Here is a 14,641-nt window from a genome sequence, read left to right on the forward strand (position 1 = left end):
GTAAACATTATGTCTCATTCGTACCACAGTCCAAAGCGGTTTGCTAATGGAGTCTGTATGGGCCCTGCTCCATGTGGTGATATGGGAAACCAGGCTCCTTCCATCTCAGGAGTCCCTAGGGACTCAGAGTTTTCCAGTGGATCCTGTGTAGAATAATAGCATATGGACGAAACACAGATGATTGTGTGGGCAGATCTCAGCAACCTGGCCTGGAAGTGGTGCACATTATTTCTGCCCACATTCCACTGGTCAAGACACAGTCTTATGGCCTCATCTAACTGTAAGGGAGCTGAGAGATGTGGTCTGATTGTGTGCCCAGATGGAAAAGGATTTGGCTAATGCATAGGAGTCTTTGTTGCAGACAGAAACATGCTTATTTAGAATGTTACTTTTCTCCTGACACAGGTACACAGAAACATTTTGAAAGCCAGGGTTTTTGAATTTCAGCATTTTAAATCGAAAGGGTCATAATTAACGAGCTGAATTCTTATCAAAGAACAGCTTATTTTGCAATTAACAAAGAGAACAGTTTCAGCAAGATGTATTTTTACCCCAGAGGTCACTGGATATAGTCTCGTGGCACTCCTAGGACTTCTAGCGAGAGCATACATTATGGTAGACATTATTCAAGGAACCGTAATGCAAGTAACTCATTTCCCTCCAGTTGGAAGTTGAACAGAGGTTGGTGGCTCTCATGAATAGCAGGGTTTGGAGTACTATTCTGAGGCCGTTCCCTGAGAAGGTGGCAGGATCTCAAAGGAAGTACTCTGTGGTTTTGAGGAGGTAATTGAACCTAAGGTCTCAGATTTACATCCACAGAGAGGGGTTTCTGTGCCTCAAGAGCAGAGACTAGGTGGTCTTGAAGGACACGTGGCAGGCTTGGGTAGTGGACATCTTGGCACTAAGCAAGACAGGCCAAAGCTGAGAGATGGGAGAATGGAGATACTGAGCATCTTTAAAATTTGATCTTTAAAATATGACCTAAATTTTCTTGGATGGCCCTAAAATGGAGTGGAGGGGACCCACATTATGACAAATTATCAGCCAGTTCTGCTAGATAAGTCTATAAAATCAGAATTCTTTTTCAATAAAGAAAATAAGCAAATAATTCTTTCTTGCTCAAGATTGTGGCTGCATATTTATGTCTTATATCCATCAGGACTTCAGTGTAAGGAATGTAGTAGAATGAGCTCTCTGTAAGGACAGAAGAATACAGAGGGATTGTAGGTAGCAAAGCAAGGTACTAGAAGAGAGGAAGGAAGAGAGTACCAGGAAAGCTACAGACCCCTGGGGTCCTTGAGACTCTTTTGGAGGTACAGAAGGTCAAAACTATTTTCATAAATACAAAGACACAATTTTCCTTTTTTATTCTTGTCTCTAGGAATGTATAGTGGAGTTTTACAGAGGCAACATAAAGAGTAAGAAGCAGATATGAACATCCAGCTGTTTTCCCTTAAACCAGGCATAAAGGAACTTGCAGAAATGTAAAACACTCTCCCCACTAAATATTTTTTGTTTTGGACTATGTGATTATTTTTCATAAAATATGTTATTTATGTTCCCTGCTTTTTATTGCTATGTTAAATGAAGTGATCAGTATTTTTTTTAAGTCTCAGTTTTAATTTCCAAAACAGTAAATATTGATAAATATAATCCACATTTTAAAAAGTTCTTTAGGGGCCTCAATTATTTTTAAGAGTGTAAAGAGTTCCTGACACCGAATTGCTTCAGAATGCTATAGTAGAGAATTAGATCAGAGGTGGGAAAAATTAAATTCTGCCATTTGTGGTCAAGTAAACTCAGAGGCTGTGGAGTGCTGAGAAGGTAGATTGTTCTTTCTGGAGAAAAATCCTTAGAAGAGCAGTAACAATTAACTAGGGGTTGCAGGGGTAGGTGGTCATTGTTGGGATAACTAAATGTTAATAACCCTTCATACAGCAACTTGTAAACCTAAAATAATTGCAATACTGCCATCTAGTGTTGTATAATGAAAATATTTTAATATTTATTTTTTTCTTTCCATTTATGATGATTGCTTCAGAACTGATTGACTGTAGGGACTCATTTGAATAGTATGCCCTGTATTTTTTATGTATACAAAAGGTACAAACATGTACCTTTAAAAATTTTAAATGTCTCTTATTTCTTTCTATATTTAACGTCTTCTTTCTTCTTAGGGTTAGCATAACTGGGCAGAGTAGGATTCCCCATCTAGTTATACCCCGTTGTAATCTTGTGTTCCTGTCATGACATAGTGTAGGATGATTTAAATGCTGTTTTGGGGGGACTGAATAGGTAACATTCTGTGCTGTGATTTTACCTAACTCCTCTCTCCATGGGAATTTTAAAAAATGAGCTTGAATTTTGCCTTTAAATTTTATGTTTTTATTTTTTTATTTTTTTTAAAGATTTTATTTATTTATTCGACAGGATAGAGACAGCCAGCGAGAGAGGGAACACAAGCAGGGGGAGTGGGAGAGGAAGAAGCAGGCTCATAGCGGAGGAGCCTGATGTGGGGCTCGATCCCATAATGCCAGGATCACGCCCTGAGCCAGAGGCAGATGCTTAACCACTGTGCCACCCAGGCGCCCCTTATGTTTTTATTTTAGTCTTAGTTAACGTACAATGTTATATGAGTTTCCAGATTAATTTTAGATGCACAGAAAAGTTGCAAAGATAGTACAGAGCATTCCCGTGTACCTCTCACCCGCTTTCCCCTATTACCAACATGCCGCATTACTAGGGTGCATATGCTGAGTGCCTGGCATGATGGAGGAAAAGTCCCACATCAAGGCACATGGCTGTGAAATTTCAGAAATAGACGTTTGGGAATCAGGGACAGTGGGCTGGGGCACAAAACAGGTTATCTATAAAAGATTAGGACTTGGATTGTCATCAGACTTCTTGATAGCCACACCAGAAGCCAGAAGGCCATGAACCAATGCCTTCAAAATTCTGAGTGAAAATTACTTCCATAGTAGAATCCCATAGTAGTCAAACTGCATATCAGGTGTGACATTAGAATAAAGACAATTCCAGAACTACAGAGTTTCCAGAAAGTTACATCTTATGCCCCCTTTATCAGAAAGCTATTCAAGGATTGGTTTCTCTAAAAGGAGAGACAAAGAGGAAGAAAGCACAAAGGAGAGGGATGGAGGGTGCAGATTATGGGACTCTGGGCTCCTCTGAGAAACAAACAGTGCAGAGTGAGCGGGGATCAGAGGTTTCGAACGTCGGGGAGTTACAGTTCTATCAGAGTATTTGGGGATGAAGTAATGATAGGTATACAGAAAATCCAGTATAAAAACCAGACAGTTGATTAACCGCAGAGAAAATAAAAGATTGCATGTAAGCATGGTCTATTATTACACGGCTCAGCATTGAACCATATATGGTCACAGTAACGTAAATATCGAGTATTTATTTAAACAAAAAAGGGAATCTTATTCTGCTGGGAGAGGAGGAGAGAGACCAAGAGGGAGGGAGACAGAGAGAGTGAGTTGGATCTTCTATCTCTATATCCAGAATTCAATAGTTATTATGTAAAATTGAAAACAAATTAAGAAGCAGTAATCTCAGGTTATTATTTAAATAACATGGGAGAAAATTCCAGAAGAAACAGTTGCAAATGGTTACCTCTAAGGAGTGGGGATTAGGAATTGGCAGGCACTAGTTAAGGGAAAATTTTAGTAGGATTATGTGACTTTTAAAAACAACGTCCATGTATTTTATTAAAATGGATAAGATTAGATGAATGGGTGCCTGTTGAAGCATCCAGGCTGGTCCAGTTCAGTTAAGAATCAGGGAGTGACCAGAAAAGAAAGTGGAAATGCTTGCCTTTACAAAGTGTCTTGGATTCATATCAAGGCCATGGCCAGTGAAGTGTGATCATTTAATCTGGCTCCCTTCTTGTTTGCATACACATTTGAATTCCAGACTTTGGTTAGGGTGAGTCCACTGACTGTTTGCACAATTTTTTGGACTCCACCGACTAAAGGGCACACAGCTCCCGTTTGGCTGAGTGTTCTAGCTGGCTGTCTTCTGAAAGCATGGCTTTCCCGGCTGGATTTGGATGGGGGGCATCTACTGCAGCTTATCAAGTAGAAGGTAGGAGAAGCTCCTTCCCCTTTGCTTGGTCTGGGATGGAAATGACTTCTTTGGGTTCTGTATGCATAGGGATGAGGGTGAGGGTGAGGAGGCAAAAGGAAAAGAAGAAAAGGGATAAATGAGCCCATAAGTGTACCAGTGAAATTGTCACTTCTCACACAGAAGAGGCTCACCTTCCCTTGTCCCTTTCCTTATGCAAGGGTGGTGGTAGTGAGGGGTTGACCACCAAGCTGCACCTGTAATTTCAGTCAGTTCAAGTTCATCTGAGACATCAGTTTACATTGGACTAGCTGTTTTGTCATTTGGGTTCTTGAACACATTTACCCCAATTCCCCCAACAAAAAAGATAATTACCCTATTGGCTGGGGAAAATATTTACATTTCTTCAAAGAATCCAGGACACTTGATTGGAGGATGTTCATCCCTTGGGAGAGGTGTCCTGTTCTATTTCTGGTGGCCAAAAGCAGAGCCTAATCTCATGTGTCGCCCCATCACCCGGCCCCTGAGAATTACAGGGCACAACTGTGAGATGGAAGAGAGCGCCCTGAATGGAGTGGGAGGTCTGAGCGTGGTCTCCATCCTACTATGCATGAGCATGTGCACGTGATTCCATCATCCTCCCCGAGTCTCAGCTTCTTCATCTGTAAAATAGGAAGATTAGGCTAGCTTTCCCAAAACACATATATTTTCCACTTGAGGAATTAAGTGTCGTTAGTGCCTATCATGGGAACAATATTTATTTGGTCAAATAAATGTGGGAAACCCTGGCTTAAACAAAGCTAAGATAGTTTCTTGCAGTAGTTTCCTAGATCCGCTGTAGCAAATCGTCATAAACTGGGAGGTTTATTTTCTCACTATTCTCGGGGCCAAAATAAGCCACTTGACTCCCTAGACTTGGGGATCCTTCTCACCTTTTTACTAGTTCTGTGTGACTTTGGGCTAGCTACTCAACCTCTCTGTGCCTCCTTATCTGCAAAATGGGGATAATTGTGGTTATCTACTTTATAGTTGCTGTGAGGCTTAAATAAGATGGTGTGTGTCAAATGCTTGGTGCTTAGCAAGTGCTCAATGCATGGTCTTTATATTGGAAGGGTCACAAAAGGATTTCTGAGGATAACTCTAGAACTCAGCAGTTAATGTAGCATAAATCTGCAATACTCTATAGAACTCAGCAGTTAATTTAGGATAAATCTACAATCAGTTATGTAAGGTAATATTGTGGATTTCAGGTACCAGTTTCCAGGTCCTGTTCCCTCAGGACTCAGGGATAACCTCACTGGTCCATTCTGAACTCCTGTCTTCATGGGGTCTCCGGGTTGCCGTACTTCTTCTGTCAGTTTATTTCATGCTCTTCTGCACCGGGCTTGCTGCAGCCTTATTTTAAGATTTTTATTTGTGGCCTCTAACCTGCTGTTAACTCTCTATCAGCAGCTTAGAAGTGGGAAGACTTGATACAACATGCCTTCTCTCTTTGTCAACTCACAGAATTTTTTTATGTTTGCTTTTTTCCCACCTAAGAGCTCTTACTTATCCTTTTGTGCTGGGTTTGAATCCTAGGTCACACACTTACTAAGTGACCTTGGGCAAATAACTTAAGCCTCAGTTTCCTTACTTGTAAAATTAGGAAAATAATTGTGCCCGCTTTGTAGGTTTGTTCTGGGGATGGCAGAGTTTAGCATGTGTAACCAGAGCAGGAGAGTGCCTGGCACATGGTAACAGCAACAGTAATACTATTATGGTTGTTCTTTCTCCTGGCTGTATTCTCTTCTGTGTTACCGACAGGAGAGTTAGTCTGCTGCGTGTAGTGACTGGTCATTTCTTCTTCGTTCTGCATGTTAGAATATATTCCCTCTTCGCTTCTTCTGGACTGGTTCTACCAGCAGCTGCTGAGAGAATTACCATTTAGCTACTTTTCCACTCTTGTGCAGATCACATACGCAGGATGTCAATGGCTTTGTCCTATCACTTTGTCAAATCAGTGTGACCTGGGATTTAAAAGCTGAGGTCAACCTCAGTCACTTTTTGATTTTGAGAATCTTTGAACTTTTAGTTTGTCCTGGTTCTGAAAGTCTACAGAACCATTGGAAGTCACACACACTCAGCAGAACTGAGGACTAAACCTGGATTGTATTTGAAAAAAAAAACCAAACTAACATTTTGGCAATTTGTTATAAAGCATTACCATGTATATCTTTATACTGGTTTTCAAAACACAGTTGTCTGTGTAGGTACATTTGTTTTCACATAACTTCTTGAGAGCCCTGATAGACAACTAACATAATCTCCCACCTCCCCTCCCTGCATATCTATGCTTCACCCCCACACAGAAATGGAGACATTTTGGCTCTGTTACTTGGAGAAAGAACTACAGGGTCTCTGCAGGTGGGGCTGATGGAAAGGGGCAGGACAGGACTTTCTGATCCCTGGGCCTGCTAATATAGTGATTACTTGGTTGCCTATTTCACCAGACCCCATGGTTCTTCCTTCTTCCTGTCCTTGTTCATATCCCTTCTGCCTCCACTCCGGCTACTTCCCTGTTTATAGTTTTAAGAAGAGTTTAATGAAATGTTTATTATATAAGAGTTGGCTCCGTGGTGCTTTGAGCCTTTTGGAGGAAAGCATAATATAAATCTAATAAATAAATAATAAACAAGTAATATAAGCAAGAGGGAAATTATGTGTTTTAGGTGAGTTGTAAAGAGCGTTGTAAAACCCGTAAAACATATTTGTTAGATGAAGAGGCAGGGAAGAAAAAGTGCAGATAATTATCGCTTGTACAGAAGTGAGTCTTATCCAGTATTTTAAAATACAAAAACAATTCTCATGAGTTTTAACCCTTTGTGAAGCCGCCTCTGCTTCTGTTTTCGGCTGGAGGGGATATGAAACTGAAAACAGCAGGTAGCTCAGAACCATTTTGTTTACTTCCTCGCTTGGCCACAGAGGAGCTATGAAAATGACATTTAGGACCCAATTCTACAGCTCTTATGAGCTTATAACTCCCAGTGATTTCAGGGAAGGCTCTTAAGGGGTGAACATGCTCTGCAAAATCCCACAAATCCTAAGCAAAGTCTAAACTACTCCATTAACACTTCCTGGTGGGATCTGAGTTTGTGGTTCTGGGGGGGCAAAGGCCTCGGTTTTATGAATGCCATTATCAACCTTTGATGCTGCACTGGATACCAATATAATGCTTGGATTTTGATTTACCTTTGACTTTGGCTTTGTGTTGGCAGAAATTGGGGCTGGGCTCAAACTTTGGCCTTCTGTTTGCCTTTGGACGTCAAAGATGGAATCCTATAGTTAAGAGATTCGGAGTTACTTTTGCATTTAAAAGATGGGAGAGTAAACAAGGGAGAGTAAACAGGGCAGCTGAATTAGTTGGTTTTAGATCCCATTTTTGGTGATTTCTATTCAGGCTATTTCATCTCTAGTCCCTTTTAAAAACTCATCTAATCTACACACACCTGAGCTAGAGGCACATTTCATCTACCTGCTTTAGATGTCAGCACAGGCCCTATATTTCTTTAGGTCACTTCCTATTTGCTTTCTCTACGTAACTGATTTGGCCTGCGTATCTTAGTTCCTGTTTTCTGCTAACCCCCTTAGATTAAACACCCCAGTTTGGGATGACTGCCTGTGGGAGTCTTCCAGAACAGGGCTCACTTGATATATTTACCCTTTGTCTGGACCACCTAGAAAAGAAGGAGAGAAAATAGACTTAAAAGCATGGTTGCTCGTTTCTTAGTATGTAAGGTGAAAGGAAGAAGAGAGGGAAGCGTGTGTTTGTGAAATTTTTCATAGCTCAAAGGTTGATGTAACAGAAATCACCTTTCTTTCTTTCCCCCAGGGTCAAATTTGTGGTCCACAAAAATCTTAATGATTGTCCTCCCTTTAACTTTTTGTTTAAATTCCAGTTAGCTAACATACAGTGTAATATTAGTTTCAGGTGTACAATATAGTGATTCAACACTTCCATACAACACCCAGGGCTCATCACAACAAGTGCACTCCTTAATCCCCATCACCTATTTAATGCATCCCCCTTTTTTGGTTGTACCATGAAATTATATAGGCATCATTGAAAGAGTATGTTTGTAAGCAAGAATGATATTCAAATATTCATCAACTCATTCAACACCCAAGCAGATACCAACTGCAAACAATGGGTATAGACTAGATTGGCACTTGCATTGACTAGTGAGAGTGGATGCCAGCCATAAGCAACCAGTATGGGACCATTTTAAGACCATGAAGAGTAGAGCTGTAAACAACTGATATTGACCAGGCTGGCACCCGATGAACCAATCAGAGTGGGTTCCAGCTATAGACAAGCATTGGGGCCACATTTACATGTACTGATTGAATTTCAGCCTTGGGCTTATGAGTAGGAGACATCTGGAATATATCTGACTCTATTCATGAACTACTGGAGAATTAAATCTCAGATTTCTCACCTACAGAATTTCTTTTTTTTTTTTTAAGATTTATTTATTTATTTGAGAGAGAGAGAGAGCGCATGCGTACACACACACACAAGTTGGGTAAGGGGCAGGGGGAGAGAATCTTCAAGCAGACTCCCCCGTGAGCACTGAGCCCAATGTAGGGCTTGATCTCATGACCCTTGAGAATCATGACCATGAACCAAAACCAAGAGTTGGACACTTAACTGACTGAGCCACCCAGGCACCCTTCAGCTGTAGAATTTCTAATGCTTATCTCTTTTTATTGAAATTTCACTGAGCGAATGTGGGAGAAATTTTTCTTATATTTTATGCTTCTTTGGATCTGAAGTGATTCCTCAACTTTTTTTTCCAGATTACTAATTTGGACTTTATAGCTTCATTCATTCTATTTTCCAACTCCAATATTGAGTATTTAATTGTGGCGATCATATTTTTAGGTTTTCAAATCTATTCTTTGATTGTTTCATTTTCAGGAAGCTGTGTTTTGTTTTCTGGATGTAGTCACACCTCAGATCTTTTTAAGAATGCTAGTTTAAAAAATTAAGTTCTCTTTCTTGCTCTTTGTTTCTTTTTTTCTCTATCACCTTGAGATTTTGGGGTTATTTGCTTATTTGGGACCTTATCTTTCATGCTATTTGTTTTTGTCCAAAGTCTGGTGATCCTTGAGAGTCTGTTCATGTTTATGAATGAAAGAGTATGTTGACAAATATCATATGGTTTCACTTACATGTGGAATATAAGAAACACACAGAGGATCATAGGGGAAGAATGACTAAATGGGAAGTCATCAGAGAGGGAGACAAGCCATGAGAGACTCTTAACTATGGGAAACAAACTGAGGGTTGCTGGAGGGGAGGTGGGTGGGGGGATGGGGTAACTGGGTGATGGGCATTAAGGAGGGTACATGATGTGATGAGCACTGATGAATTATTGAACTCTACATCTGAAACTAATGATGTACTACTATATGTTGGCTAATTAAATTTAAATAAAAGTGTACAAACAAAAAAAACAGTGTCTGAGTTAGGATATTTTTTTAAAGTTAAATAGCTCTATTTAATTGGAACAGGGCTGACTTTATAAGAAGCAGGGTTCTGTATAAGTGAATGGGACCTATTGACAGTCAATCTTTTCATAAAGGACTATATATGATGGGAAAGAGCCAAGATTTAGAGCTCAATAACTGTCAGATTTCAAGGATTTTAAAGAAGAATATTTTTGTTTGCTTTTTTTAAGGATTTTATATTTTTATTAAGTCTATTTTTTTTCAATTTTATTGAAATGTCATCGACATGCAGTATAAGTTTAAGGTGTACAGCATAATGATTTGACTTACACATATTGGGAAATGATCACTACAGTAAGACCAGTTAGCATCATCATCTCATATAGATACCCACCACCCCCTAAAAAAAGGTCTTTTCCTTATGATGAGAAACTTCAGGATCTGCTGTCTTGGCAACTTGCCAATGCACCATACAGCAGAGTTAGCTGTAGTCATCATGTCACCCATTGTGTCCCCAGTACTTACTTATCTCATAACTGGAAGTTCGTGCCTGTTGAGCACCTTCCTCTAACCCCCTATTCCTCCTGCCTCTAGTAACCACAAATCTGATCTCGTTTTCTATGAGTTTTGTTTAAGATTCCACATAAGTGAGATCATACAGTGTTTGTCTTTGTCTAAATGTTCGCTTGTTACTTTTTTGTCTCTTGTCCCTACTCCTCTTCAAGTTCATGTTTAGCTTGAGTTTGTTCAACTTCTCTTCACCATTTCAGTACCGTTAGTAAGGATCCTTCCTAGCACATCTCTCACTTTTATTAAGCATTTCTTAGGATTCCAACATGGGCTAAGGGAGTACCAACTGCTCTGTTTATGGGGGAGAGGGAACAATCAAGCCAACAGTATGATAGATAATACTTTAATTAATTATCTTGATGATCTCTCTGAGGCCTGCTCAGCTCTCTGCTTTGGTTAAACCAGAGATTCCCCAGGGGATCTCCTCTTAATCCTTAGCACCAATCTTCATTGTAAGTTTGTGTTGTAATTCTTTGCTTTAGTTTCTCAGACTGTTTAGACAATTGTATTTTCTTTCTATTATCTGGAAATACTTTAGTAAATGTGTTATTGTATTGGGACACTTTTTTCTTTTGTTTTCAGCTCAATTGTGGATTTTCTTTTTATTTACTATCATTTCAATGGGGTTATAAGGGAGAGAAATTAAATATGTACACTCTACCCCCCACCTTGAACTTGAAGTCTGTTAACATGAGTTAATATATGGAAGTATCTCATAAACCATGAAACATTGTTCCAAGTTGCAAGTGAATTTTCCTCTTCTTCTCCTTACCATTATCATTTTCCATATCATCTCTAACACTTTCACCTCCGGACATTGTCTAGCCTTATGCTTTTTAGAAAGAAGATTGATGGAATTTCAGACAATGTAATGGGAGAGAATGAAATAGTCAGACAATGTGAGAAAGGCATGGTGGAGGAGGAATACAATGACCTACACAGGCCCCACATCCAAGCATCTGCTTCTGAGGTCAGCTGCTCTAAGCCATTCATACTTTTCATCATTTCATACCTCCTTTTAGTCTCAACACACAGACTCTCCATGTACCAAATTTTCCAGTATCTCCGTTGGCTTTATGGGCAGTGCTGAAAGGTACCCACTGCTATCACTATTGGCATATGTGGGTTATTTACAGATGAGTGTCTGCCTACCTGTGTATTCTTTTGTATCAGCAGGTTCTAAACATAGATGCCTATTCCATATGCTTAGAAATTTTTTTTTGTATTATGAAAGTAATACAAGATAATTGTAGACACTTAAAACATATAAATAAGCGAGAAATAGAAGAGTCATTCAGAGAGCAATTTTCAAATTTCGAGTATATACTTCTAGTCTTTTTGAATATATCCACACACTTTCATGCACACATACCCTTTTATATTTTTCACCCTAATAGGAATGTTCTATAAGTGGTTTTGGCTTTTTTTATGACACCTACAACTATCTTGATAAGCTATAACATGTCTGCATCTTTTCTCCTCATCCTGTTCTTTTTCTCTCTTATCTGTCTTTCTGTAGTTGTTCATGGATGTTACATAGAAAGAGAAATGTGAGTCAATATACTTAACCTGGAAAAACAAGAAAAAAAATTGCTGTACCTCAATCATTTGTTTGGAGTATGTGTTCTCTATATTAGCCTACATATTTGTACATGAGTTGTGTTTTGTTTTTGTTTTTGTTTTTTGTCACCACCAAATTCATCAGTTAAAATGGCACATTTGCTTATTTGGATGAGTATATGCCAGCATAGTACTGGAAAATAAAAAGCATTACTTGTGCCATTCCTTCCTGGGCCTGCCCATCTGCTCGGGGTTGCTTTCCAGGTAAGTTCACTAGTGCACAAGGTCAAGTGGGTCTTTCAGAATTATTAGGCCATCACACAGTGCCCAGGTCAGCATTCTGGGACTCATGCTAGACTCTTCCTCTTTCTCTCTCCTTTATTTAACCAATTATTATTATTATTTTTTAGTTCTAGCTCCTTTTAACCTCTTGGTTACCCCCTCTTCTCCATTACTACTACCTTTCCTTTAGTTCTGGAACACACCGGCTCCTGTCTTCTTGAAATATCCTTCCCTCCTCAATACTCCTCCAAATCCCTCCAGCACTTTGCTTACAGTGTGGTCTGTAGTAAAATTCTGGCCACATCATTCCATTCCACATAGAAAGAGCTCTGAAATGAAATGGGCCAGGTTTGAATCCTGATGCCACCACTTATCAGTTCTGTGATCTTGGGAGACTCCTGAGCTTTGCTCTCCTTGGTTTCCTCATTTATAAAATGGGAACAACAATAATAATTGTTGGAAATATTAAGTGTGTTTATTAACATCAAATGCTTAGAGCAGTCCTGGGCAAACCGTGTTCAGTAAGTTTTAACAATGATTAAAAACATTTTTATTGTCTTCCTACCATCTACAGAATAATTTCTGAACTTCTGGCATGGTATAAAAAAACTCTGCACTCTCACCTCTGACAACATCCCCAGCTTCACCTCTTGCTTCTTCTTCATTTGTATCTTCTTCTTGGATCAAGATAAAGCACATGCCGTTCTTTAAATGTGCCATGACCTTCATGTCCTGCTGAACGCAGTGTTCCCTCTGCTTGGGTGCACACCTGACTGCTGGCGTGAGCAGAGACCAACAGGGGACAAAGATCCAGGCCTCCCACCTTCCAAGCTGGAACATTTCCTACTCCCACATACTGCTTCTTGAGAGCCTTTATACCCCTCTTCCGAGTGTGTTACCATGAACTTGGTAGATGAGTTAAGAGGCAGGGGAGTGGCGTGGGGCAAACGGAAGACCTAAGACAGGTTTTTAATACGCATGAAAAATCTCTTCTTGTATTAACTGTTTGAAACAGCATGCCTTTTTAGCTGGGGACATTTGGACATAACTCCATGCTTCTAAAGATGACTACTATCATAAGAGGGGTTGGTATGGACACTTGTAGCTGTGTGTTGGTATTTTGGATGGCATTGGTGGTCATCATTGGTAGTAGCTGGGGCCCTGTTGTTTTCCTTCTGCTATGCTACATAGGCCTCTGCCTCGAGGTGCCCTAAACCAGCTGAGCACATCTATATTGGCATTGGATGTTTCTCAAGGTGCCTGTTCTTCCTTTCATTAGTGTGGATAATCAGAGTTTGATTGTAAAGTATGCCCGGGCCAAATACAAGGGCTTTTAAAATTGTCTGCTGTTTTAGATTATCCAGGCCACTCTGATCCCCCTTCCTTAGCATGGATAATTGAGAGTGGACTGGGCTGAAGAATGTTAAGCAGAACCAACTGACAAAATAAATGAGATTTTAAAAATCCTTTACATTTTAATAATAGAAAAAGACACAAGCTAGATTTTCTTTTCTTTTTTTTAATCTAAAAGGGCCTATTTTATAATTTGAAACTGTAAATTTATTTGCTTTTACGTTGACTCAAAATAAGAAAATGTTTTCTATGATGTGCCCATTTAAAACCTATTTAAAATGTATACTAATTATAACAGGCACTTAATGGAGTTAGGGGGAAATTGAAAATATAGACAAGAGGTTGGACAGTTCCAGAGTCAATGTCAAATCTTCTTATGACTATGTTTATGTTTCAACTAGGTAGCAAGGAGATGGTGGTAGTCACTTCAAATTCCGAAAATCTCTCTCTTGATAGTGAAGACTATAATTCTTTACCCCTAATGAGCAATAATCATGTAGAGAAGGGCATTTTTTGAATGTATGTATGAGATTAACAGGGTTCTGATCCCTGTCTGAATGTCTGTGCTCATTCACTTCTCATTTTCATCCTCTTGTCTTTCCCCATGTGTCTCTGAATGCAGGGAGAAATGTATTTACATGTCACTTGACTGGGAGCTTAGAGGACATTTTCTCAAAGGAACAATGTTGTAAATAGGGGCAGGTGTCACTGAATACCCTTCAGGTGTGTAATGAGATAAATAGATTTTGGGGGTTGGCCTGGGAATTTGGAACATAATGTAAGAGGCAATAGTGAGTTTCTGGGCAGGTGAGTCATAAACAAGGTTTTTGAAACATTACCCATTTTTATGTTGGGAATTGCCAAGCTAAGGCTTAAAGTCTCCCACAACACCCATGAATAATCATTTAAATACAGGCTTTGAGACTTGGGGGGAAAAGAGTATTATTTACTCTAAAGACAATAATCTTCCTTTGGAGTCATTGTAGTCTATCATACAGATGCATACTTGGGGATCTTTGAAAGAGCAACATTTTCTCTTGATGGTCCATTACTTCATATGTTTCATAAATTATTATCTGGGTCTAGATTGCAGGCACAGGTTAGAAATGCACATCAACCACTCTGTAACAGAGTGTGGGAGACTAAGGCTCTTTCACAGGGTGAACTATTGCAAGAGACTTTGGCCATTGCCTCCTTTCTTTGTTTGTATGAAGGACAAGATATGGGAATGGAGGTGATGGAGACTCTAATGTATCCGGTTCCCCACAATGCTGAGAACTTGGCAAATGTTGGTATGTAA

The 14,641-nt window shown here is 39.5% G+C and overlaps 1 protein-coding gene across 4 annotated transcripts in view; it reads left to right on the top strand.

Annotated features, from left to right (window-relative positions):
- The first annotated feature begins 3,921 nt into the window (after positions 1-3,921).
- LOC113266744 (cytosolic beta-glucosidase) overlaps positions 3,922-14,641 on the top strand; it is a 647,115-nt gene continuing 636,395 nt past the window's right edge. For all 4 annotated transcript variants that reach the window (XR_008958384.1, XM_057309598.1, XM_044389747.3 and 1 more), the window contains exon 1: positions 3,922-4,107. Coding sequence is in view for 3 of the 4 variants with exons in the window: in XM_057309598.1 (XP_057165581.1) it covers positions 4,050-4,107 (58 nt within the window). In the remaining variant the exon portion in view is untranslated. The remainder of the gene's footprint in view (positions 4,108-14,641) is intronic.

Source organism: Ursus arctos, unplaced genomic scaffold (assembly GCF_023065955.2).
Source record: "Ursus arctos isolate Adak ecotype North America unplaced genomic scaffold, UrsArc2.0 scaffold_9, whole genome shotgun sequence".
NCBI lineage: Eukaryota > Metazoa > Chordata > Mammalia > Carnivora > Ursidae > Ursus > Ursus arctos.